This window comes from Ambystoma mexicanum, chromosome 3q (assembly GCF_040938575.1).
Source record: "Ambystoma mexicanum isolate Mex_15411 chromosome 3q, UKY_AmexF1_1, whole genome shotgun sequence".
NCBI classification, from domain to species: Eukaryota; Metazoa; Chordata; class Amphibia; order Caudata; family Ambystomatidae; genus Ambystoma; species Ambystoma mexicanum.
This window is the reverse complement of record NC_090926.1, coordinates 580,852,339-580,880,053: the sequence shown is the minus strand read 5'-3', so window position 1 is coordinate 580,880,053 and position 27,715 is coordinate 580,852,339. Positions and strand designations below refer to the sequence as shown.

General features: G+C 46.8%; 1 protein-coding gene and 1 long non-coding RNA gene across 2 annotated transcripts in view; one reads left to right on the top strand and one right to left on the bottom strand.

Annotated features, from left to right (window-relative positions):
* Window positions 1-9,805, top strand: part of FOXRED2 (FAD dependent oxidoreductase domain containing 2) — a 397,384-nt gene extending 387,579 nt beyond the window's left edge. Inside the window, exon 9 of the mRNA XM_069654375.1 lies at window positions 8,907-9,805. Within this exon, the coding sequence (XP_069510476.1) occupies window positions 8,907-9,163 (257 nt within the window). The 3' untranslated portion in view covers window positions 9,164-9,805. The remainder of the gene's footprint in view (window positions 1-8,906) is intronic.
* The window catches only part of LOC138582762 (uncharacterized), a 448,281-nt gene that overhangs the window by 18,245 nt on the left and 402,321 nt on the right, over window positions 1-27,715 (bottom strand). The gene's annotated exons all lie outside the window — the stretch shown is intronic.

The window sequence follows — 27,715 nt, the reverse complement described above, 5'->3', positions numbered from 1 at the left end:
TGATGGTAAGGATGCTCAGGACACAGTGTAAAAGTTGGTAACGGGTGATTTTCATTATGAATTATAGGCAGGGAGGGCCGAACACAGATTAGGGCATAAGTCGGGCAGGTCTAAATACGACCATATGGCATAACACAAATTAAGACACAAATCAGGCAAAGGTCTAAATACGACCCTAGGGTATAGCATAGATTAAGGTACAAATCAGGGCAAGGCTCTAATATGACCAAAGGGCATAACACTGATTAAGGCACAGTTCAGGCAAGGTCTAAATGCGACCATAGGGTATAACACAGATTAAGGCACAAGTCAGGCAAGGTCTAAATGCGACCATAGGGCATAGCACAGGTTAAGGCACAGTTCAGGCAAGGTCTAAATGCGACCATAGGGCATAGCACAGATAAGGCACAGTTCAGGCAAGGTCTAAATGCGACCATAGGGCATAGCACAGATTAAGGCACAGTTCAGGCAAGGTTTAAATGCTAGCATAGGCCATAACACAGATTAAGGCACAAGTCAGGCAAGGTATAATAGTAGTCCTAGTGTAGTACATAGTAGGTGTGGCAGTGTTCGAGTCCGGAGTGAGTCAAATTGTCTAAATTGGGTAGCACCACGGTTTGGGTAGGGCACTTAAGCCAGCAGAAACGTGAGGTAAAGGTGGTGACTAAATTTGACTTGTAACAAATGGCACAGGGGTTAGCTACACATTAATGTTTTAGGATGCGTTCAAATGGCAAGTATACTACACATGTCATCATTAGGTTAGTGGGGCTGAGATGACTCAAGGAAAGTATAATGCGTGGCTAGCTGGGTGTAGGAGACACTTACCCAGATGATTGAGGCAATGTGGTAGGAATCGGGCAACGTTTCTGGCCCCTGGCTCCTCCAGCTCACGACAGGCTCAGGACAGACACGAGCCTTTGTGCCTAAGCCTTCGTGCTGTGAGCCGGCGTGCGCCTTGCCGGATGAGTGTGGAGAGCGGATGAGTGTGGAGAGCGGATGAGTGTGGAGAGCGGATGAGTGTGGAGAGCGGATGAGTGTGGAGAGCGGATGAGTGTGGAGTATGGATGAGTGTTTAGATTGCATGAGCGTGCAGAGCGGATGAGTGTACAGAGCGGATGAGTGAAACGCCTGATCTCGAACACCTGAAACGAATAAAAGTGCATAGAACGGACTTGATTGCATAGAATTGCGTGACGTACGTGATTTGCCTTGGAATGCAGGGAACATTTGAAAGAGCATACATCCCATTGTACCACACCCCACGCTTACTCTCCTCTTGACACCACCACTCAACTAGAACACAGAGATACTATGACACCATTCGGTATAACTGTTCTCATATCAACATCTTGCGCTCACTCCCCATCATGCTATGTAAACACTGCTGGTCACACAACCCCCAGCCAGGCGTTCTCCTCAGGCCTAACGCAGCCACACTTGGTCTGGATTAATCCTGCCAGAGCAAATACATACTCATGATCTCAACCACCACACCTACCGCTATGAAGCAGCTACTACACGAATTCCACACCAGCTGCACACATACCTGGTGCACACACGCACCTTTGGACTCTTACTGACTCGAACTTCGGTTCCCAAGGGCGTTCAACCTACCAGCGCCTTCAGACCATACCAATGGTATATAAGGTGCTATATAAATGCAAAATAACATAACATAACATTGGGACCTTCCTTTGTGGAGCTGAATATTGCATGTTGGAACACCAGGGGTAATTCTCATCTGCAATCATCGATTAAGAAATTTGAAGGGCGCCATCACATCTTGGCATTCCAAGAAACATGGCTTGTAACTGTACCTGTGTGGGATAATTATGATGTTGCTCTATTACCAGCTATATCTGGTAGAGGCAGACCGTCATCAGGTCTAATGGTGGCAGTCAATGTGGCTGCTGGCCTCACAATCGCACCATGGGCTTCAATGGATGCTCACATCCATTTAGTGAAAATATTCTGTACAAATAAGATCATTGCGTTAGTGAACATATACCGCAATCCGACGGCAATGACGGATGAGAGATTCTATCAAGGTTCATCCCAAGTTTTGAATAATATAATCAAATGTGCGTCCATTACACATAAAGCCACCAGTGTGGTCCAGACATGGCTTTCCTTCATGGAAAACCGACATTTCTGTATGGTGAATGGGGCGGTAATGGGTGACATACCCCCACAGCATACAATGCATAGAGGAAATAGTAGTAGTACCATTGATTATATCTATGTTGAAGCCTCTTTACTACAATATATTCAAACAATGGTTGTAAAAGATCAAGATGAAAGTGATCATAGACTTTTGTTATTAACCATCTTGTGGGATTCAGCAACACAAATTCCTAATCTCCATTCCCAAACTATGGTCACTAACTCATCGAGATCTATAATTCGTTGGAATCCAGCTCAGCTGGCGCAATTTAGCTCAGACATAGACTATTGCGTTTCAGGGTACGCCTCAATCGAATACTCCGACTTGCTTGTAGCGTTTTCCAATACTATCGCTATCCCACGGCACAATGTAGTCCAACATGCACATACTTTTGATCCAGCCTTGTGTGCAAGACGCGCGGAATATAGACAGCTTCGGAAGACACTTACAAAATGTAAGTCGTTAACATTATGTAAGGAGCTCAAAACAGCTAAATGCCGCTATAAGAACTGGATCAAAAGTCGAAAATCTCTTATGTTCCAAAAAGATAGCGAGCGTATGGGATTAGCGTTGGCAAATAAAAACTCGGCCGGCATGTGGCAACTTTTAACAAACCATTCGGCTAACATGCAAGCCGGTGCCCAGATCAATGGAGTGCAAGAACACCAGTGGATTTCCTTTTATTTAGATCTCTATTCTGATAGTCATTATACCGGTTCAACTCGCATCTCTAGTTCAAGGGGTCATTGGCCAATAGTTTTCACACAACAGACCATTTATGATTTTATATCACAGGCAAGTTCATCTTGAGCAGCTGGTCGCGATGGGCTTAATAATCTAATGTTCAAGACACACCCGACAGAATGGAGTTGGATTTTATTCAAACTATTCCTGGAAATCGTAATAGCAAAAAGAGTACCAACATCATGGCAAACATCTATTATTATCCCAATCTTTAAAAGAGGGGATCGTAGTATGCCCAGAAATTATCGACCAATTGCGCTCTTGGACGCCCCAGGAAAAATATTTGCCAAACTGATCCTAAGAGATTTCAAGGAATGGACGGTGAAATATCCAAGGGATCCATCGCAAACAGGATTTGTAGCGGGTTTAGGCACTAATATTAATTTACTATGTTTGAATGCCAGTAAACACCAAAGCCATAAGCTAAAACAGCCAATCTTTTTTGCGTTTGTTGATCTCAATGCCGCATTCGATTCCATTTCACGTGTGATCCTATTCTCCAAATTGAACAGAGCTCAATGTCCATCGTCTCTTTATGATATCATTTCAGCCTTACATACTAACACGTCAATACAAATCAGACTGTCTCTTGCAGGATTATTATCAAGATCTATTCCAACAGCAAGAGGCCTGAAGCAAGGCTGTCTCTTGGTGTCTGCAATATTCAATTATTTCATACACGACGTATGATATATCTTTGATCAAATAATTTCAGATTCCCCCAAATTTAATGAACAGTCAATAAAAGCGTTAATGTATGCAGACGATTTAGTATTAATTTCTAAAACACAAATAGGTCTACAAAAATTGCTTGCTGGTTTTCAGGCGTACATTATGCAAAATGAACTACGGATTAATACTGACAAAACACAAATTGTGTTATGCTCCCCAAAAAGGACACACAAGAATGTTTTCACCTGGTCGATTAATAATATTTCCTTGAGCGTTCCATATTATATATACTTGGGAATGGCATTTCAAGGTCACAACAACACCAGGTCTTAAATTGTGCGCATATAGGAGAAGTTAGTTACAGCTATATCTCAGGCGAAAATTATTTTGTATACATTTGGGAAGTTTTCAATCAAACCAGCATGGGTTTTTTGGAGTATGAAAAATAGTCCCAAGTCTTTTAAATGGACTAGAAACCCTTTCTGGTGGTATTGATCTCCAATTCGATAAATGGGAAGCAACATTTTGGAAGAAAGTTTTGCACATCCCGCAATGCGTTCCAAATGCATGGCTGAGATATGAGCTTGGGTTGATTTCTCTTCGAGGGCTTCATTTATGGCGAGCATGCTCTTTTTAGAACATGCTTCATTTCTAAAAATCAAAACTCCATTCTGAGAACCCTGGCCAATTACTTCTTTTCAACAAAGCATGTCTTTGTAACTGAATGGACTTATAAAGTATACCACACACTGGCTGAGGCGAATGTATCAATTGATGAATTGCTTAATAATCCAGATAAAGCAAAATCGAAAATCTATGATGTGGATTGGATCAAAATCTTAAATCGTTGTCTGCATTATAAAAATGGTTCTGTGAGTAGATTCCTACCAAAAAAAGCCAGCACACTACCAATTTATTTGCTGCGTGCTCCTTCGGTTCAGTTTCGTTCTAGTATTTTACGTATGAGATTTGAATTATGGCCCACAAAAGCGCTTTTGGTTCAACGCAATCACAGACATTGGTTGTCGTTTTTGTTTAACTCCAATATCTCCTGAAACTTTGGAGCACTTGATCACAGCATGTGTGGTATTACGTCCAGCCAGAGAAACCCACTTTTCACGTCATTGTAAATATTTGGGAGATTTAGATCCTGATCAATGTTGGGCTTTAATATTTTCATCAGTTTATATGCCGTTACAAATTGCGTCCATTAATTTTCTAAGAAGTTTGGCTTTAGATAATGTTATATAGCCCTAAAAATTGAATCTGTGATCTCAAGCATTTACGTTTTATCTGATGAACTGATTTGTTGTTATGGATTGATGTTATGGGAAACTGTATTGTTTGATAATTTTATTGTGTATCATCTTTTAATGTATTCTTTTTTGATATGTCATTCATATGTTATCATGGTGATTTCATACAAATGAGGTGCGGACGGATCCATGGAGGAGGTTTGTGTTGCTTCAGGGGGAATTTTGGGGGGGGCAGTTTGGGGTATTGTGGCAGTCTATGCACCCCCTCCTCTCACGTTGGAATTATTGAATGATCTCCAGAAAGTCCTGATACAGGGCCAGGCGGATTCATGGGTGCTGGGAGGGGAATTTAATGATGGACACAGGGATGGACAGGTACTGCATGGGCAGTAGGAACCCAGATTCAGTCACAAAGTTGTGCTCCTTCACTCTGGCACTGGGGCTGGTAGATACCTTTTGACTGCTGCATGCTGGGGAGAGGGGCTTCTCGTTCTTCTTGGGGTTTACTCCTCTATGTATAGGCTAGATTATTTCTTCCCCCCCATGAGAAGGCTGTCATGGGCTTCTTTCGGCAGCATTTCTGGCCCGGACAATATTCGATCACCCCCGCTGTTAATTACACTGAAGAATGGGCACACTAAGCCTGTACCAGGGTGGAGGCTAAATCTTTATTCCCTTTATTTATGGAAGCAGTGTCCCAAACCCCAGCTGAGTACTTTGCCACAAAAGAGGGGACCATGAATAGCCCCGTTTTGTTATTGGAGGGCTTCTTAGCAGGCCTTAGGGGCGAAGCAACCCAGTTGGTCTCGGCAAAATGAAGGCAACACAGGGCAGCAATTAGGGAGGTGGAGTTAATATATGGGGCAGCAGAGGAGGACATCATAGCATCAGGGTTCCCAGCAGCATAGAGGGCGCTTCTGAAGGACCAAGATATGCTCTGTAATGTCATGGTGTACCACGCAAAGCAAGCACACTGTGTCAAACATAGTCAAATCCAAGAGTCAGGGAATAAATCGGGCAAAATGTTGGAATGGCTGGAGAGGAGGGATAAGGGTAACTGTTATGTGAGGGCCTTGTAGGTAGATAACAGGTCTGTTCTGACAAAGGGCGCTGATATAGCTGAGGCGTTTGCCACATTCTATGAGTCCCTATATCAAGCTCTGCAGGGAGAACCCCTAATGCAGAGGTCATGGGTTGTCGACCTTACAGTCCTTCCACAGCTGACGGAACGGCAGAGACTGGGACTAAATGCAGAAATCACAGAGGAGAAAATAGTTGCAGCTATGTCACAGCTTCAGTATGGGAAGTCCCGGGGCCGAATGGCTTCCCGGAGGACATTTGGAAGAGGTTGGTAGATACGGTGGTGGTTCTACTCCATCTGTTTGTGCAATGCAGGCAGGAGGGCCTCCTTCCTCTGGACTTGAGGAAAGCCAGTATAATTCTTCCCAAAGCAGGTAAACCACCGGAATGCCGTGCCTCATATATGCCAATTTCACTTATCAATGGGGAGGTGAACATTTTGGCACAGGTCTTGGCCACCTGTTTACTTGGGGTTATAGGGTCCCTTGCCCACCCCGAACATTGCAGATTCATGCCATCTAAGTCTACTTGCATGAACTTACGGAGGGTGCATATGGCTATCAGTCAGGCCTCCACGATCTTGGGTCTGCTGGCTTTCCCCTTCGGTGGACTTCGAGAAGACCTTTGACTCAGTCCAGTTGGACTCCCTGTGGGCAACTATGGAGGATATGGGGGTTTGAGGAATACTTCTTGAAGTGGGTGCGGTTGCTATACAACTCATACATGGCTGAAGTTAGGGTTAACAGGATTTCCTCAAGGACCTTCCCCTTGGGGCGTAGTATGAGACAGGGTTGTCCCCTCTCGCCCTTGCTGTTTACCTTAGTGATGGAGCCACTAGCCATTAAACTGAGATTGAGCACTGATTGGGAGGAGTTTAAATGGTCTTGGGGAGGGGAGGAATGGGTCTCACTGTACGCTGACGATCTCCTGATTTACATGGGCAATCCCAGGGTCTCTTGCCCCGGGGTGATGTGGATTTTGGATGAATACCAGGGGTTTAGCAGTTTGAAAGTGAACTGGCAAAAATCGGTTATCTTTCCTATACAGGGGGGGAGGGCGCAATTCCACAGGGGTGCCCCTACCAGATCTCCATGTCAGGGTTTAGGACCTGGGTATCAGGTGGGGCGTTGCCCCTCTTAGTTCCCCAAGCTGTATCTGTATCCAATCATAGATACATTCAAGCTCAATGTGATACGTTGGCAGTCACTCCCTTTAAACTTGCTGGGCAAGAAAGCTCTTTTTAAGATGTTGGCACTACCTGAGTTCCTGTATGTCCTGCAAAACGCTCCCCTCTCGATCTCCATATCGTTTTTTAAAGATTGAGGTGACCCTTAGGGAACTCCTGTGGGAGTGGGGGGGGGGTGGGGCACCTGTGTATTGCCCTGGGAACCCTGCAGCGTTCCGTGTGGGAAGGGGGAATAGGCCTACCCTGCTTGCAGTGGTACTATTGAATGGCAAAAGTAGGCGTGGTGAAAAACTGGTTTCACAGTGATCCCGGGTTGCCCCACATAATAGTGGATATGAGTTGGATGGCAGGGAAGGCTCCAATATAGGCGCTCTACGGGGACAAGGGGGTGATTGCAATATTACTGCCTATGGTACGACGCACACAACAGGTATCGGCCGAGGCACACATGGACATCGGATTGGGGAAGGCCCACTGTAGATCAGCCTCTCTAACAATATTCTCTTCCTGAGATCACCAAGATGGGTCACTTTGGAACCTGGGACAGCCGTGGGGATTTTAACCCTGGGGGAGGTGGTTCGTGAGGGATCTCTTCACCCCTTTGAGACCCTGGGCAGGCATGAGAGAGGTGGTTGGGGAACGTTTTCGATACTTGCCGCTGACTCCCGCTGCGCAAGCACAGTTTCCGCCCTTGAGTGATGTCCCCTGGTGTTCCCCGCTGGAGGCCAATATGTCCCTGGCACGTATCGAGGCCAAGGTTCTGTCCACTCTGTATCAAGTGTTGTCGGCCTTTGGGGCTTAGGAACTGACCTGCCTTAGGGACTGGTGGGAAAGGGATGTCGGCTTGTTGGAGTCCTAGGAGTGGGTGGAGGCGTTAATGTTTCCCAAGGACGTAGGAATATCTGCTAGTCTTTGGCTCATACAATATCAAATCTTACACCATGTTTATTACTCTAGGTCGATGCTGCACACATCGAGAAATGCAGAGATTGACTCTTGCTTATAGTGTGCGAGGCCGGGGGTGGGAGGTTTGTTTTTTCACACAGTGTCGGAGTGTCCTTGGGTCCAGATCTTCTGGGGAAAACGTATTGACAAGCTGTCCGTTGTGCTTTGTTCACATGTGCTGAAAGACCCGAAGCTTGCGCTAGATGACATTTGTGGGGAGACTGGTTTACCAAAGGTGAGAAGGTGTTTTTGTCGGGAGCTCTGGGACTGATCAAATGGATTATCGCCTTATCGGAGGTGGGGTATCTCAGAACACACCCTCAGATCAGTCAGTGGTCAGCGAAGATGGATATGTGCATGGCTCTGGAAAGGCGGGTGTATACAGCAAGGAGTTGCCCATCCAAGTTTTAAAAAGTGGGAGGTGGCAGGCTGAGGGAAATGGGAGGTGGTATCTGATGTTCCATGCAATTTTATACTGTTAATATATGATGTACACTCCTAATGTCTCCTTCTGTACTGCGGATAACTTGCTCTGGATCTCAGTCAAGCAAAGGTATTTGTTGGTTTGCTATGTTTATTGTAAAAACCAATAAAAAGAGTTATAAAATAATGTTAGAATGTATAAAATCCCCTTCAGACTAGGTTCTTGGAGTGATGTCAGTTTGGACCCATGGGGGGGAGTATCATACAGGAGGGGTGTATTGGGGAGGTTGGAAGGGAAGTACAAAGGGGGTCATCCTTCTTACCTATTCAGCATAGGACCTGCTTGATGCATAGACTCGGTGCATGCTTATAAAGTTATGTTGAATACTGCCATGACAAGCATCATTTGAGTCTCATTTTGTTTATCCCCCAGAATCCTGCTTCCTATTTGCATTGACCCGCCGGAAGCAGCCACCTTTCTGCCAGCTGGGCTACCTGAAGATGCAAGGGCTAATGGGAAATGAACAACTCCGGCACCATGCTGTAGCATCTGGACTCATGCCAGACTATGCACCACAAGGACCTGCAAAGCCACTGGAGGACGTGCAGGCCCAGAGCTGGCCCACAGATTACATGGAAGATGGCCCATGGAAAAATCTAACCCCCAGCAGTACAAAAGAGGAACTATGATCGCTAAGCTTAACCAAAGCCTGGAACACATAGTCCTTACTAAGCCAAACTGTCAAGTTGGTAGATTACAGGAGACCAAGAAATGAGGCCGCCAGGAAACTTGTTCTGCTTTATTCTAAAGTATAATATGTGTTGTTATTCAGAAGAGCATGTCCTAGCACTATTGGTCTTTCAGGCATTTGTCTCCAACTTCTATCACCAGTAAATGCTCTCACAAACATTGCACAGATGACTTTGTTACCACCACATTCCCACTTACTATTACAACTTTTTCTGTTAGTGGAGATCAGCAAAGATTATCAACCCCACGCCAAGCTCTCCCAAGCACCACAGCGCTTGCCAGCATCCAGGTCCCAGTGCAACCAACAGTGTGACCCGCCAAAGACTGAAAATAATTTCTGCATCCAGATGCCATATCGACTAAGAATATGTGGTATGCCATCAACTATAGAGTTTGTCAGCAACTGGATCCTACTTTCCACAACAATGTGTGCTCTGTCGCTCTCCCTGGACACACCAACCCCATCTGTAGCTGGTTCACACTTCTGTTAATAATTGCAGAGTTTTTAGCATCAGTGTTTTTTTTATTTATTTATTGTTATCATACAAACCATTGCAATATAAACTTTTATTTTAGCACAGTGTGCTCATTCTTTTTTCAAACCCATCGTATGTATCTTCCCTAAATTGTTTCAACAAAATTTCAATTAACAATAAATGAATGCCACATCAGATTCCACTCTGCCATCAACATGAGCTCTGTCTAGGTTCATAGAGCGTGACCGCTTGGTAAACTCACTTATGCCCCCATGGGGTGTTCTGTAAACATCGGTATACAGAATTGGTACTACTACACAATTGGTACTACTACCCACAAACATGTAGTCAACTATTAGTTTCCAGGGTTGTCAGCATCTGTATCTCACTTTTTCCACCAGCCTTGCCACTGCCCATTCCTGAGGGGACCTGCCTGTCTCCTACTTAAAGGTGAATTTTCTTAGGAACTGTGAACATGACATCCAAAATGTAGGGGCACACTCTGCCTCGGGAGAGGGATACCATCAGTACTGATTCTCAACGGAAGAGGAATGCAAACTGTGGAAGTGGAAATCTCTTTATACAAGTAATATGCACGTGACCATGTGAGCCCAAACCTTTACTGCGGTCAAAGGGGCATGAGAATGCTCCCTGTGGAAGGGGCTCTGGCTGCTGGTATTTGGTTGCAAGGGTAACAACCACTCCTTACGTTGATGTTACATCAAGCATAGTCACAGCATAGCACTTTAATACTCTTTTGTTATGCTTAATTACACAAAGGAAGATTGTGCCTAATGGCATACAGACATTACAACCTGGCACCAACCGTGCCCGATAGATTCACCAATTGTCTTCCTCGCCTCATGTCGAAATGGTGTATGGGAAATAAAACTGCAGAAGGACAGAGAAATGACAAGGAGAGAGTATACTGCTGCTGGGGAGAGACAAGAGGGTGGGGGGGAATGCTGAGTAACTGTTGAGGAGGGGAAGAAATCAGAGGAGTAACCTCTGAGGGAGAGAGGTAGAGTGGCAAAGCAGGAACTGCTGAGTGACGGAAAGTGGGAAATAAGCAGGAACTGCTTAGTGTAGAGGGTCAGAGAGCTGAATAACGAGGAAAGGCAAGGGGTTGGGAAGGAAAATCAGGAAGGGCAGAATCTTCTGTAGGATAGGACGGGGCAAATGAAGAGGGAGCATGGACCTCTGAAGGGAGATGGGGATAGAAACTGGCAAAGCAGAGAGAGGAGGAACAGTCTGGAGGCGGTAAAGGTGGGGAAAAGAGGGTTCACTGAAACTGCTGAGCACAGAAAGTGAAAATGGAACCCAAAGCCACTAAAAGCAGGTGGTGGCAGGGAGTTTGGAACTAGGAAAATCAACTCCAGTGGTAGAAGATATGAGCAATTCTTCCTCTCTCACTTTTTGTTTTGTATGACCCTCTCTCCCTCAGCATTTCATATTTTCCCGTTAAAATCTTTCCAATACTCTCTCCTTTCAGTAGTTCTTGCACTCCCTGATTTTACCCCTCTGCTCATCTCTTTAGAAGTTATTGCTCTCCATTTCTTTTGTCCATGGTGGAGTGGCAGAGTCAGCCTCCACATTAATGAGGGGCTAAGAGGGAAACTTTAAAGTGGGTTAAAAGTGGTGTAACAAAGTACCCTCCCTTATTCTGGGTAATTCTAGTGCGGCTACTAAGGGGCCAGGTATAACCCTGAGCCATTGGATGATGGCCATGGGGTATATGGGAAGGAGTCTCTGGTCACCCTCACTTAATCGATGACATTTGGCTGAGCACAGTTACATGCACAACCAAAAGGCTACTGGCCTTTTGTCTGTGAAGGATCAATACCCTTCCTCCACCTCCTGATGCAGTCTACCAGTGCAGCATGAAGCAACACCCGTAAGAAGAGACGGCCAGCTTCGCAGATAGTGCCAGAAAACACTCACTGTGCATAGTGAAGCAAAGCGCGGCCCCGCCTCAGGAGCTGAACGCTCGTACACATTCGTGGAAATATACCTTGTCCCATTTCAAGGTGGTAGACATGGTTTTCAAAGCCCCAGGCAATATTGGGAGGAATGAAAAGGTAATTTATCTGGCACACCTGAGCTGGGTACTGTGAGGAAGGCAAGTAGAGAATGACACAATATGTACAGTTTCAAAAACCTTTATTTTTGGTAAAAGGGTTGGGGAAACTCCTATCTTGCCCTAAACCTAATATGGGAGCTCGCCCTACCATCTAAAGAAAAAAGAAAATAGCCCTAGTCAGTCGTGTCACAAAATTATAATCAGTTAAACTAATAAACCTAATGCCTGCCCCCACTCTTATACAAAAATGTGTATAGATAAATGTGCTTTTCAAAGGAAAATCAATGTGGAACAGAAATGTCAGAATGGCAAGTGTATGTATGGCTATGTCTCCCCTTCCCGACGTTATATGGCGCGTGGGTTTAAGGTGGAACACCGGCACTTGGACACACTCCGTCTGTTTAACACTTCGGCAGCTGGTTTTGTCTTTTACGGTCTCGTGGTAATACAGATAATGTCTCTCAATAGTTCAGCAATGGCTCCCCTCGCTCGGGCTCAAGCCTCTCCTTCTCAAAACCAATAGTTCAACAATGACTCCCCTCACTCTGGCTCAAGACAACAAAGTCTTTGTTCATCACTCACTTTCTCGGGGTTCCCTTGCTCTATGGTTTTGCTAGCGCCTTGTCAAGACTTCCCACGGTTGGGCTCGAGTCTTCCTTTTTACACGTCAAAGTTCGTAGAACATTTCACAGAGACCTTCGACTGGGCTTTATCCTTCGCCTGACCACTCGGTTACTCTGTATCCTTATCTGTTCCTCTCATATATGTTGTTTAATCTTCACTCGCATTTCATTTTCATTACTCTCAGCCTTCAGCTTCTGGCACAATTGTTGCAGGCGCTCCTCAACACAAACCGGTCTTTCATCCTCTCACTTGACTCAGTGGTTGCGAAGGGAGGCTTCCTGCTTTCGTTGCTTTTCAACTGAAGTCAAGAGCATAACTCTCTCAATCTGCTGGTACCTCCCCAACTCCGCTGTTCACCCGGGAGGGCAGCTGTCAGCTTTGTGGCACAGGATACAATAGTCTCTTTCCAACTGGGCTGGCTCTCATAACCTTCTTGGCCTCTTGGAGATCTTGCATTCTAGTAAATGAGGGGCTTTCGCTTGCAGCCTCTCTCCCCTGGTTCTCTGATCTCACGCTCTCCTTTGCCTATTCAGCCACCTCTCTGGACGAGCAGCTCCTTTGTACCTTTTTCCTCGCTCAATAGGTACAGTTCACACTTGCACAGGTCTCCCTCGGCCGGGTCTCAGACCTGTCTTCCACTTAAGTTCAATATTCACAGTAGGCCTCCCTCTGCCGGGCTCGGGCCTTCCTTCTCAAAAGTTCACAGATCTCCCTCAGTCGGACTCGCACCTGTTTAGGCCTCCCTCAGCCGGGCTTGGCCCTTTTACTCAGTTTCTCAAAAGAGCTGGTTTTGGACATCTGTCTCTATTTTGCGCCTGCTTAAAAGGGCATTCTCGCGGTTTAGGAGCAGCAGGAGCACAAGGGGATGTTTACCTGGTGTAAGGGTCTTACCACCTGCACCCCAAAGGCCTGGGCTCCCCGATTCCACCCAGTGGAGGAGCTCTGATGTGGGTGCTGCCAGGCAACCCCAGCTGCCCCTGGGTTTGGTTTCCTGGAGGCACAGCTTCTACTCCACACTGCAGCCTCCCCTGCACCCTCAGGCTAATATTTTGGGTAGTTCTTCTTCCTCCAGGCCTTCCAGGTTCTTTCCAGCTCCACCGGTCTCTCTTTCTGGCTTCTCTGCACCCTTCTGCATCCCCAGCTCGCTCGGTGTGTGTCTTAGTGCTCCACCTTTTATACTGTTGGGGAGGGGTAATAAGAGTCCGGTGTGAGCAATTGTCCGGCCTTGCCTGACTCTGCATGACCTTGTTAATGGGACAAGGAGACCGCCCATAGGAACTCATGGTGTATTGGTCCCTATGGGTAATCTCCATCACTCTCCTCTGCCTCTTCCTCATCCCAGTGGTTTTGGGAAACCGCAGTGGGGAGGAATTATGGGAATTGTAGTTGTTGGAAATAAATGTATCCAAATAATGGGGGGTTTTATCAGGGTGTAGGGGTGAATATACAAAGTTGCTTTTATTTTCCTTTTGTGTTTCTTTCATGTTATAGAAGTATACTGGGGTTTGATGGGATTTGATTGACAGTATCCCATAATGACTGAGGGCGTGTTGGGTAGGGGAGTGTCGGGAAGGGGGGAATGCCGTGTCTCGCCCAGTGGCGTTCCTCCCATAATCTCCAAGGGTCCCCTTCCCAGGTGATTCTCCCTCACTTGTCCACCTCCAGGGTTAGGATCCCAGAGCGAAGGCCCTTCCCCGGCCACCTGAGTCAGAGATCTCCGGAAACAGCCTGGGAGAAACACCCCAGGTTTCTCACAGTACCACAATTACAGAGCGCCAATCTGACTCCTCAAGTAATCTGGTCACATACCTGCAGACCCCCGCTCCAAGTTCATCCCAAGGGGAGTGGACCTCAGGATACCTGTGTGTCATGATTCCTGCCCCTCATGTCCCCAGCCCTCCAAGATGTCAGGATGGAGCCAGGCCACGATCACCTACATGGCCCTCAAGGGCCTCTCCTTCCCTCCAAAGACCCACTTGGAGTCAGACTTGGCGCTTGTGGCACCAGTCTCACTCACTCCCATAGGATAACATTGGGGATTGGACTTGTAGTGCATTGATGGGGACAAGATGGATGCCCCCACATATTACGGTTCCCAGAAATGCATGTGCGGTCTAGTCTTTTGGGTGTGGTTCAGCCCAGAGACACCTGGGATAAACAGAGACTATTTAAGCCACACCCAGGCTGAGAAACATGCTTTGCGTTTTCTGCACCTGCAGCGTGACACTCAGTGTTCGTATCGGTCTCCACCCAGGCTGAGAAACATGCTTTGCCTTTTCTGCACCTGCAGCGTGACACTCAGTGTTCGTATCGGTCTCCAGTAGGCCTGCATCTTTCTTCTGCGCTCCGCTCCTGCAAGAACAAGAACACTGTTAGGAACAGCCTTACCTTGCGGCGCTTCTGCCCATCATTCATCGCTCCTTCTGTTCTGCAGGCATCTTCGGCGGTGTCTTTCCCATCCCGGCATGCCGCTTCCTGAGGAAAAGGGAAAAGAACAGAAAAAAGGCATTAGTAAGCATTCTACAAATCTTTGCTTATTTTTAAATACTGTACAAGCTTCAAACGCTTACCTGAATCCCAGCCGCTCTTGGGGAACTCTGTCTCCGGAACTTCTCATCCATCTGCAAGAGGGAAAAGACACTCCAGGTTAGCGTGGAAACATCTAGAGGCGCCGCATACCGCGCTTACCCACCACATTTGTTCTTCATAACCGGCATCCACGCTGAAAATGTTGTGGCACCTAAAAGACACAGAAAAAAGAACTCAGTTCAATGCAAATACAAAAGGGGTGCATCGCGCATCGTGCTCTTACTCACCTTCAGTGCTACTCGTCTCAGCAGCACGCCGCCATCCCCGGACGCAGGCCATCATCTAAGGAAGGAAAGGAACGAAGTTGGAGAACTGTTCAAAAGACTCTTTATACTTACCTTTCGGACTCTTGCCAGTGAAATAACTAGGCAGCAACGAGCCCGAAACACACCCCTGCGCTGAAAGCAGGACGGAGAGCACACTATCCAAGAAAACAAGGTGAGCTGTGGATCAAAGGGAAGGGTTGGACCCCAGGGAAGAAGGGGTTCAAGCACACAGAGACAATAGGGAGTTAAACTCTACCAATCCTGTGTTTTAGGCCCAGTCTCCAGTCGAATAGCCTCCAGGGAAGGGTTCGAGGTCGTAAGAGCTCAGAACAGGCTGAGCGACGTCCCCGTGGATAACCAGGTGAGCGTTACAGAACGCAAAGACTCGCATCAAAATCCAGCTGGGCATCATGGAAACATCAGAAACCGACCAGTTAGCCCACATGTTGGGGCAGCTACGTTCCGAAGTACATGCAGCCAGGCAGGAGACCAACACCCTGAGCTGATAGTAGCCAAAGAACGCACTGATGATTTAAGCCGGCAACTTCTCTAGTCACAAGCAGGGCATGCACCATTGCCGGGAAGCGGGCCTTCGATGCCAGCGCCATCAGCCAATCCCGTTCAGATAACCCTTCCTGGGGCAGTTCCCTTGGCCCCGCCTGAACGATTTACGGGGTATCCCAAGAGGTTTGCAATGTTTATGAACCAGTGCCGCCTGCACTTCCTTTGTAGGCCAGGGCCTTTCCTAATGACCAATCGTGAGTTGCTTTTGTGCTATCCTACGTGAGTGGTAGCGCCGCGGACTGGTCTGTACCCTTTGTGGCCCAAGACGATCCTTTGCTGCATGACTTCAGGGGCTTTCAGCAGGAGATGGAAAAGCTGTTCGCCCGTCATACTCATGGGCAGGCATTAGACAACGAACTTCTGTCCCTACGCCAAGGGAATCAAGACCTATTAACATACATAGCAACGTTCAATAGACTCGTAGTTGAAGCAGAATGGCCAGTGGAGAAGAGAACCACGTTATTCCATCGGGGGTTGCGGGGTGAGCGCAAGGATGTTCTTGCACAAGTAGTGAACCCCCCGAAAGACTGCTCAGAAATCATTGACCTTGTTGTTCAACTGGATCATAGGTTGCAGGACCGAAGAGCAGATCGAACCAGACCGGACCCTCGCCCTATGTATGTGCGTTCAAAGGACAATACTGCCCGAACAACGGAAGGTTCAGGAGAACCAATGCAAATCGGGGGGGTCAGATCCCCCTTGACTAAAGCGGAAAGGGATAAAATGTTACGCTCACCTGGTTCCCACAGGGGCGTCGATCGGACCCGGACAGCTGCGGTCTCCACCAACGTGATGCGTAGTGAAGAGATGACAGTCTGGACTGGCCCGACTAATCTTGTCTGCTGGACTCGTAGAAGCATTCTCCTGCAAGTGGCGAAAGGGATTTAGCCACCTGTGGACTTTTGTGATGGCCCCTCCAACTGTTCTCGTTCTCCCCACTAATCACCTCCGATATCCCCTCTTGGTAACCTCACCTTATGTTTTTAAATGATGAGCTCTCCATCCTGCATGGCATGCAGGGGCGCGTAGATACCAGTTACTTCACTGGTTTGAAGGTACTGGAGCGTTCCGAAGGAATATTGACTCCAGTGTCTATAAAGTTCAAAGAGTTCAATATGTCCGATGTTCACTCTTGTTCCATTCCCTTGTTAGGTTGCAGCTGGGTCCAAAAGAATATTGCCTGGAGGCAGCTGATGGCGTTCAGGTAAGAGTCTGTATTATCAAACACTGTCCGGTAAAAGTTGCTTCAGTTTAACTTGCTGTTTTCTCTCCCTTTATAGGTGCGGCATAGAAAGATGCGGCAAATTAAAGGATAATACCACAGTTTAAAGCAGTGGTAAAGCAGGTAAGCCTATGGTGGCAAGAGATTGTCTTTGTCGGTTTTCTCGGCTCACCTTGTTATTCCTTTTGTTTTCCCCCCAGGTGCTGGGTTTCGACGAAGAAAATGATGGAGGCAGCGCTGAGTTGAAAGATGCGGTGGACTGGTGAGTATAATGCGGCGCTGCTGCTGGCGAAGCGACGCGTGCTGAAATAATGTCCTTTCCAGGCTCGGAGATGTGCTGGGTCTGGAATCAGGTAAGGAATCAAATAATGCCTGTGATCTAACCTCTTCCCCTTTCTTTTCCTTTTGTCTAAGAGCTCCGGATTCGAGGCGGGCGTGGCAGAAGACTGGATGCTGACTTGCAGACACGGTGAGCGTTACGCTGCTGGATGCAGAATAACACGAAGCATGAGCTGCTGTTCGGGCGTGGTTTAAATAGCCTGCAAAGTAGTCCCAGGTAAGAAGTTCCCCAGAACCGCACCCGAGTAAAAAATAGTACCTGTAATAAAATAGTCCCATCCAGGCCTCACGTTGGCTTGGACTCATTTGCAGCATGGTCTGCATAAGGTAAGTAAAGTCTATGAGCCTGGCGCCTATGGTGCCAGGACTGATTTCTATGATGAGCCTGGCGCCGAAGGCGCCAGGACTGAATCCAAACAGCCCCCAGCCGGGGCTGTTGGGGTTTTAATGAGTATCTCGATGCCTGCTCCCGGGGCTGATGGACTCGATCCGGATGCCCGGGGGTAGGCATCATGACATAAAAGGAAACATCAGCAGTTATGTCTGTATTGTGGAAGGTCAGGTCATTTCCTTAAAGAGTGCCCTGTGAAGCCACCGAGGAGGCCGGTAGGGGCCGCGGACAACAAAGATACCATCAAGGAATCGGAAAACTCCCCACCCCGGCAAGTGTAGGGGTCCACTTGTCGAGCGAAGAAAGTGAACTACAGACCTCCCATTTTCTGTGGTCTTGATCAATCACCAACAACCAACTCGGATGCATGCAGTAAGAGCGTACATAGACAGTGGAGCCGTTGGGAATGACATCGACCAGGATCCTGCAGCAAAGATGGGGCTGTCGTTACGCCCTAAATCAACCACCGACACTGTTACCACTGTCGACGGCACGGAAATAGCTTCTGGTCCAGTATCCCAATTCACTGCAGCTTTAACCCTTCTGTGCCAGGATGAACACCAAGAATCTATCGTTTTCGACCTCATTAAGGCACCACAGTTCCGGTTGATTTTGGGAATGCCATGGTTGGTAGCTCACAATTCTCGAATTGATTGGCGAGCAAAAGAATTGTCCTTTCCCGAGACTTGCGCCCACACGTTATCGCCAAGAGAAACAACCAATAGACACCAGAACCTCCACGCTTGCGACTGTGGCAATCGGCACCCTACCAAGTGAATACCAGGACTTTCAAGATGTCTTTCAGAAAGAACAGGCTAATACCCTGCCACCGCATAAACCATACAATTGCCAAATTGACCTGATACCCGGCGCACAAATCCCTTGTGGGTGAATTTACGCACTCACGGAACCAGAAAACCAACACCTGAAGGCCTATCTTGACCAATACCTGGCCAACGGGTTCATCCGTCCCTTGAAGTCTCCAGCAGCCAGTCCTCAATTCTTCGTACCAAAAAAGGAGGGGGACTTGACAACGTGCATCGACTATCGCACACTGAACCAGATTACCGTAAAAAATCGCGACCCCCTGCCACTGATCACTGAATTGCTTGATCAAGTCAAAGATGCCCAAATCTACACAAAACTAGACCTGAGGGGGGCATATCACCTTGTTCGTGTAAAACAGGGGGACGAATGGAAAAACACTTTTCGCACCAAATACGGTAATCGTATCAAGTAATATCAAGTAATGCCCTTTGGCCTTTGCAACGTGCCTGCTGCATTTCAATATTTCATGAACGATGTTCTACAGGAATTGATTGATGTCTGTGCTCTAGTGTACATCGACGATATCCTAGTATATTCCGCATCAAAGCAAGACCACGTTAAACACATCCGATCCGTATTGGAGAAACTCCGTCAACACCAGCTCTACGCCAAGCTCGAAAAGTGCTCATTCCACGTCTCCGAGGTGAAATTCTTGGGCTTTATTCTCAGCCCGAATGGAATCCGAATGGATGTACACAAGGTAGATGCTATCCTGAACTGGCCATCTACAAATTCATTCAAGGGGGTTCAAAGTATGCTGGGTTTTGCAAACTTCTACCGCCGGTTCATCCCAGGATTTTCGCAAATCTTGCATCCCATCACGTGATTACTAAAGAAAAGCAACAAAAAGTTCCAGTGGACAACAGAAGCCGAGGAGGCTTTCCAGGAACTCAAAGCAAGATTCACATCTGCCCCAATCTTACGCCACCCTCGCCATGATCTCCCATACCTGGTGGAAACGGACGCCTCAAGCATGGCTATGGGAGCCGTCCTCTCACAAAAGGATCCCCAAACGGGCCAGTTACACCCTGTTGCCTTCTGGTCGCGTAAATTCACACCCCCTGAACTCAATTATTCTATCACAGACAAAGAACTCCTGGCCATTAAGTCAGCCTTTAAGGCATGGCGGCACTACCTCTTGGGCGCCAGACACACAATCACCGTAATAACTGACCACGGGAACCTTCAGTACCTAAAAACGGCAAAGGCCCAATCCTCACGACAACTCCGTTGGGCTCTTTTATTTGCTGAATATGACTACGTGATTACATTTCGACCAGGGGTGAAAAACGGGAAGGCCGATGCCCTTTCCCGTATGGGGTGGAAGAGCAAGGGTATCAGACCCCTGACCCATCAGCAATCATCCCGAGTGACAAGCTCCTAGGAATCACAGCAACCATAACTCAGAAATAATTACATGAAGAAATCCAAAACCTGATGAGTCTGGAGCAATTACAAGCGTGGAGTGCACAAGGAGAACATTACATGATAAAAGATCAGTTGCCCTACTTCAGGAATCGTTTATTCTTACCAAACCAAGAACTACGAGAACAAGTCATGTCCGGTTATCATGATTCCTTGATCGAGGGCCACCCCGGAATCGCTAAAACCCTAGCCAAGGTAAAACAAAATTATTGGTGGGCCACGTGTCGTAAAGACATTATCCAATTCATCCCATCTTCTGGAGTGTGTGCTCAAACAAGTAATCCAAGCAGAAACTGGCTGGGCTATTACAACCATTGGAAATCCCACCAGCACCCTGGCACACGTTGTCCCTAGATTTTATTACTGACTTGCCACCCAGTCAAGGGTTTGACACTATTCTTGTGGTCGTGGACCCATTTTCAAAAATGGCACATTTCATTCTTCTTAAGGGGCTCCCAAATGCTTCCACTCTGGCAAAGGTATTTCTTGAAGGCATTGTACGGCTCCATGGGTTTCCTTCAGTTTTGGTCTCAGACCGAGGTACTCAATTCGTATCTAACTTCTGGCAAAAATGCTGCTCTTTGGCCCAGATCGACATCCCGCTATCCACCAGTCACCATCCCCAAACGGATGGTCAAACTGAGAGGACAAATCAGACGCTCGAGCAGTATCTGCATTGCATGTTATACCAAGCTGAAGGAATCTAGTTCGACCTGTTATGGATAGCTGAATATGCTTATAATAATTCCCTACACACAAGCACTGGGCAGACACCCTTTTATACCATGTATGGCAGGCACCCACGTACTCTGAGTTGGACGTTCCTACAACGCTGGAAATGCCAGCAGTCAAAACCTTGCACACGACTGTGTGTGCATGGTCGTGCATCCCCCCAAACTCACTGATGGTAGGTAGTTTAAAAACTCACAAGTACTAGAATCATCCGACATGTGAGCCTAAAAGCAGTATCCTGACAAGTGACTAATTGAGATCTTTGATAAATATCCTATGGATTGTACTCCTTTCAAGACTTCAGGATGCAGCCCCAGGTAAGCCTGCTTGCTTAATAAATGTCACCTGCTGTTAGTCTTTATTTAACATTTGCATTACGCTTTTTGTTATAAATGATGTGAATACAACTTCCAGTTCAGCCAAAAACATTAAAGGGTTGATATGTGATAAACCTGCTGCAACAGTAAAGACAGACACAAGTGATCATAGTTCAAGGGTGTTTATTAAACTGTAAATGCAGGGTGGAAAAACGCCTAACCTAAATTTAAGATGGGGGCAAGCTTCGACCATCAAATGAAAAATAAGGCATTCCTTGTGGCGTGTTGTCAAAGTAAAAGACTTATACTAAAAAAATCTATTGCCAAATCCTTACAAATAATTACAGAAAGAGTGTGGGATAGGGTTTCAGTAAAGAAAGAAGTGTTCACAAATAAGCAGAATGTGATTGCCAGGGGTCTCCCTTCCCCACGTTTTCAGCTCGGCACAAGGTGGATCTCCTGAGCACAACACACACTCAAGCTTTCAAAGCATGAGCCGACAGATCTGTACCAGCCATCAGGTTCTTCGATGGTTAAGTCTCTTTCGATTAAAAGTCTCTTGCCTTCGAGGGCCCGATGTATTCAACAAACAAACAAAAAGTTATTTTCCACACATACGTTGGGTGAATGCTTCACCCCTGGGTGCCCCTCTTCTGGGCGCAGATCCGTCACAAATTGTATTCGGCAAACCAAATAAACCGTTCCTTTCTCAATGGATTTTGGGTGATGATTTTCCACTCCTGGATCTCCCTCTTTCATACATGGACCCCTCTCAAACGTCAGCCTCCCTCCTTTGGGTTCACTATGGCTTTTCTTGCCTTCACCAATCTTAATGTCTTTTTAAACAGTCCTTCAGGCTTTGCCACTCTTTGTCGGCATCCCTCTGCCAGGTTCACGCTTGCCAACTTCTGCACAGTTCACTGTGGACAACCCTCAGTCAGGTACACTCCTGTCAACACACTGTTCATAGGGACTTCATTCACCACTTTTTTGTCAGCATCCCTCCGCCGGGTTAATTCCTTCCAACTTTATCAGTCGTGCCTTTATCATTCAATTCTTACAACACAGGATTCACTTCCCCAATTCTCACGATGCAGGATTCTCTTCCCTTAACTTCACAAGATCCCTGTATGACCACTTTGACCCCGTTTTCACCTTTTGCCAAGGCCTTCTGGTTATGGCAGTTTCAACAATCGGGTAGTTTCCTGTGTAAGCACCCGCGTGGTGCCGGTCTCCTCTGTTGCTGGTATTCCCCCTTCTAGCATCAGTAGCTCTTTATGCATTCACAGTTCAATTAGCTGCTTGCTACTTTTCGTTCAACACAGTTCGGTTTCTTGTCTATTCTCGCCTCGACTAACCGCTTGCCTTTCTTTCTCCATCGAGTCAAGGTTGGTACCACAGAGACAAGCGTCCCTCCCCGGCTATCAGCGGAGGAGGTACATGCTGGCTATTGTTCACAGCCTTCTGATTCCTTTTCCTGAGGTTTCACAGGCCTGGATTGGAAAGGGCAAGGCTGCTTCTCGCCTCGTCGCCCTCTCGGTATGCGCCGTCTTTCTCCTCCTCTTGAACTGCCGTGCGGAGTCAGCTCTCACGTCGCGCGGTCTGCCTTGCTTGTATTGCGGTCTTGTGTGCCACCTTTTTATCCCTGTGGCGAAGAGAAAGCACCATCAGGTATGTGTGATTCTTGTTAATTGCCTGACCCTTGGGTTTGGACATGTCAGGTAAAAAGTTTTAGCCTTTGTCCAGGTTTCAGGGTAGTTTCTCTAATTGGAAATAGATGCTTCATTGTGAGTAGGCTAGTTCCCATTAGACGGGAGGATCTTTCTGCCTATCCAGTTTGGAGGGCCGTTTCTCTCATAGGAAATAGATGCGTCAGTGTGAGTAGGCAAGTTCCCATTAGACGAGAGGACCTTTCTGCTTCTCCAGGTTGGAGGGCCGTTTCTTTAATGGGAAATGGATGCTTCATTGTGAATGGGCTAGTTCCCATTAGACGAGAGGACATTTCTGCTTCTCCAGGTTGCAGGGTTGTTTCTCTAATGTGAAATAGACACTTCATTGTGAATAGGCTAGTTCCCATTAGACGAGAGGACCTTTCTGCTTCTCCAGGTTGGAAGGTTATTTCTCTAATGGGAAATAGACACTTCATTGTGAATAGGCTAGTTCCCATTAGACGAGAGGACCTTTCTGTCTCTCCAGGTTGGAGGGCTGTTTTTCTAATAGGAAATGGACGCTTCAGTGTGAGTAGGCTAGTTCCCATTAGACAATAGGACCTTTCTGCTTCTCCAGGTTGGAGGGCCGTTTCTCTAATGGGAAATAGATTCTTCAGTGTGAGTAGGCTAGTTCCCATTAGAGAGGACTGTTCTGCCTCTCCAGGTTTCAGGCTAGTTTCTGTAATGGGAAATAGATGCTTCAGTGTGAGTAGGCTACTTCCCATTAGACAAGAGGACCTTTCTGCCTCTCCAGGTTGGAGTGACGATTCTCTAATGGGAAATAGATGGTTTAGTGTCAGTAGGTTAGTTCCCATTAGACGCGAGGACCTTTCTGCCTCTCCAGGTTGGAGGCCCGTTTCTCTAGTGCAGTGGTCTTCAAACTTTTTTGGCCTGGGCCCCCCCCTGAGCCAAGTTTGGGCAGGCCGGGCCCCCCCAAAAGTGCCAGATGGACAGTATGTAGAAATCGCTATGAACATTTGCGTGCCATCACCGCACCCTACTCCCAGTACAGACCCTGGGCACTCCCCACCCTACTCCCACCACTATTCCAGTGCTGCCACCCATCCTGCTCCCACCACGGTGCCATAACACAAGCATACACCCAACCATACACATTTAAATAAAAAATAAATCACCATAAACGTAACTTCTGCAGGGGTCTGTGCGTGGTTGCTAAAATGCCACGCTCCAGGTTGCTCGGCCCATATGTGCGAGGAGGCGCAGGAGCACCCCCTCGCACATACATGCCCCAGCCAGCAATTCCAATGAGTTATGCAAGGCTGGCGAAGCAAAACACCCCCAGCGTTGCATGGCTCAGTGATCATGTGCGCCTGGAGAAATGAACTGTCAAAGGCGAACAGTGTTTCCCTTTGACAGTTCAGCCAGCCCAGGAGCACTCCCTCAGCTGGAAAAAGCAGCTGAGGGAGTACTCAGTGTTTCACTGGGCTGGCTCCTCGGCAATGGGTGAGGTGGCCAGTGGGTGGACGCCCCCCTCACCCATTATGGATGAGCCGGCAGGCTTGGACTGGCCTATAGGGCAATAGGGCGATGACCGTACCAAAAATGCAAAATGCTAGTGTAGGCCAGTCAAAATAGGCCACTTTTTGGCCAATGTGGGCCAGTTTGAGGAGTTACTTCACTAAGCAGCTAGTAGTTTTGACCATTGTTGCTGAATAAATATTCTTTAAATATCACAATTTGTTTAAATTTGAACAAAAAACAACCCCTTGGGTACTATTCAAACAGTCTCTGACTAAAGGACTGAATATCCATTTGCAACTGCTGGACATTTTTTTTCATAGGTGCCTAAGACAGTTTTATGGTCCAGTCTGACCATGTGAGCTGCCCCTTCTCATTTCCTCCAATCTAAAAAATTTAATAAATAAAGAAATATTTGTTGTTTTTTATTTTATTTTTTTACATTTCATGCTGGGCTCTGGCACCCCCCCCACCCCCCCGGGATGCCACAGTTTGAAGACCTCTGCTCTAGTGGGAAATAGATGCTTCATTGTCAATAGGCTAGTTCCCATTAGGCGAGAGGACCTTTCTGCGTGTCCAGGTTGGAGAGCCGTTTCTCTAATGGGAAATAGATGCTTCAGTGTGAGTAGACTAGTTCCCATTAGACGAGCGGACCTTTCTGCTTCTACAGGTTGGAGGGCCGTTTCTCTAATGGGAAATAGATGCTTCAGTGTGAGTAGGCTAGTTCCCATTAGACGGGAGGACCTTTCTGCTTCTCTAAGTTGGAGGTTTTTTTCTCTAATGGGAAATGGATGCTTCATTATGAATTAGCTAGTTCCCATTAGACTGGAGGACCTTTCTGCCTCTCCAGGTTGGAGGGCCGTTTCTCTAATGGGAAGTAGATGCTTCATTGTGAGTAGGCTAGCTCCCATTATACAAGAGGACCTTTCTGGCTCTCCAGGTTGGAGGGCCGGTTCTCTAATGGGAAATAGATGCTTCAGTGTGAGTAGGCTAGTTCCCATTTGACGAGGGAACCACTTGCTCTCCTGTTGATCATCAACTTATCTCGAATGTACTCTTTCTAATAATGTTCAAAACAACACTTTATAGCCAACCCTCTCAGTGCTGTAACAAATTACTCAATGGTCTGACAATATTTCTGTTGTCTGATGGCAAATTGATAAGCCAAAATGTTATTCCTTTTCACCTCGTAATGCTTGTTCATCTTGGCTATGCATATATCAAACTGAGTCGGTTGCCCATCTCCATGCATTCAGGTAGTTTTAAGAAATTGTTGTCCAGCCCGATCTCAACAATGAAACAGTGCCTTTCTTTTCACTCGAATATTTAGGACCATATACTGCCAACATATACTTCTGGAATCTTTCTTTCCGTTTAATAACCTAGGAACAACCCAGTGCTTGATGTGTTTGCCATAATCTTTTAATTTGTTTCTGTTGCTTCCCTATTTTCCTGCCCTTGGTATGTGTCACCTTGTTCACAGGGACAAATGTCTGTAATCTCCCTTTTAAGGTCCAATGAAAAAAATCCCCTCAGAGTAACAGTCAATTGTGCCACGGCATGCTCCCTTTTTTATGTGTGCAAGTGTTTCTTTCGGTCATTGAACTGCATGGGGGAAGGGCACAGCACGGAGTGTAGTGCCCACAGTGATGGCCTTCAGCGTGTTACATAGTTTAGCAACAGACATGTCAACTCCTTAGTGTTGTGTTGCTTCTTCCTAGAACAGGGAAGTTTCCTGTCAGAGATGTATTGTAAGTAGCTTCATACATTTTATGGTGTCTCTTATGATATCATAGAATGTTGGTTCTGAGTTTCTTGTTTATGTTCTAATATTGTCAGTTGGTGGAGAGAGCTGAAGGAGAGGGAGCCCTTTAGCGTGGGGGTCTTCTTTCCCCTTACAAACTTAAATAAATGCTTATATGAAACTTACCTGCCTCTGCCGCATCTTCATAACACTTATCATGTCTCAAATGGCCAGGTAACAATTGGCAACATCCGCTGATGCGTCCTTGGAACGAGTGTTGTCGCGTGCATGCACGGCTATGCTGCTAGGGGGCTTCCTGTCATCATAGGCTCACCCACAGCCCAGACACTGCCCAATACAGGCCTGCAGAGTCCCAATGCACCACCATTCAACTGAGCAACTAATCCTGTACCTGCTCACCCAGGGCAACCACAATCAGTGGCAATTGCAGGATCTTTGTCATTGCCGCAACTCATCACCAGTTAAGGAAGCGAACCAGGACACAGCCAGTATATGCAACTTCTTTATTTCCTTTTAGTTCATCTTTATGCAGTAACAACTCTATCCTCACCCTCACACTAACCACCATATTACCTGCCTTGCATTATCTTCTAGTGTTCTCTGTTCGCGTTCCACACCCAGAACATTCCCTCTGCTGACATTCCTAACACTCGTGCGGAAGCCCCCTTTCTTCTAGAGTACTTTTCTCCTGTGTCCACTTTCTGCATTCTAATATTACTCAACTAGAGTTGTATTGATGAGTGTTAATGGTTAGTCCCCCTCTAGTGCTCTATATGAGCATGGGTTGACCCTCCTGGTATTGATGATGCATTGGCTCTACTAGGCATGAAGTTTGTTTGCTCTCTAGGCCATTTGTCTGTCATGAGCTTGAAGACAAAGATAGGCCCTTTCAGGGGCCAGAAACTGATGTGATGCATCGGCATGGCCAGAAACCGAAGAGAGGCACCACTCACCTTGGTGTTGAGAGTTAAACCACAGTCAAGTTGGTTTATCCAGGGTACTCCTCCTTGCCTTTCCACAACCTCTCTACTTTTGATGGGCTAGTTATTAGATTAAGATGTACAACCAGGCGCCAGCTTGCATACTTAACGGACACAGGCCTTCTTCCACAGTATTTACCTTATTTTCAGGGTCCACCTTCTGCACTTCCTCCACCTCCCTTTTCTTCCTCAGTACATCTCCCCAAATGTTCCTCCATCGGTGGCCCTCCTCTTCCTACACCGATTTTGTTTGGACCTTTCAAACTGTTCTCCAAGTAATTTTCTCCTTTCTCTTGTGTCTCACCTTCCATCTCTCTCTTCTTTTCCCCCCTTTACGCTGCTCTCCCGCTTTCCCTTCTTTTCACCTTCCTCTCCCATCACCTCTCTACCATCCACCTCTCTAAGTCTCACTCTCCTTCCACTCCCTTCGCCTTCCTTCTTCCTCTCTGCTCTTTACTGCAACGCTTGTTTCCAAACTCCCATACTAGGAACTTTGACCCAAGCCTCCCTGTATAGTCCTGCCCCTTTTGAAACTGAAAAAGGGTGTTAATAAATGTACCCAAGTCCTCGTGTGTACGTGACAAAGTGATTGGCTCTTTTGAGTAACTCATCACCTTCAGATCTAATGGTTTGTATCAGTTATAAATTGTCAGCTGCCAACTTGAAGTCAAGCAGTGCTGTTATGGTAGATGCCTGATCCCACCA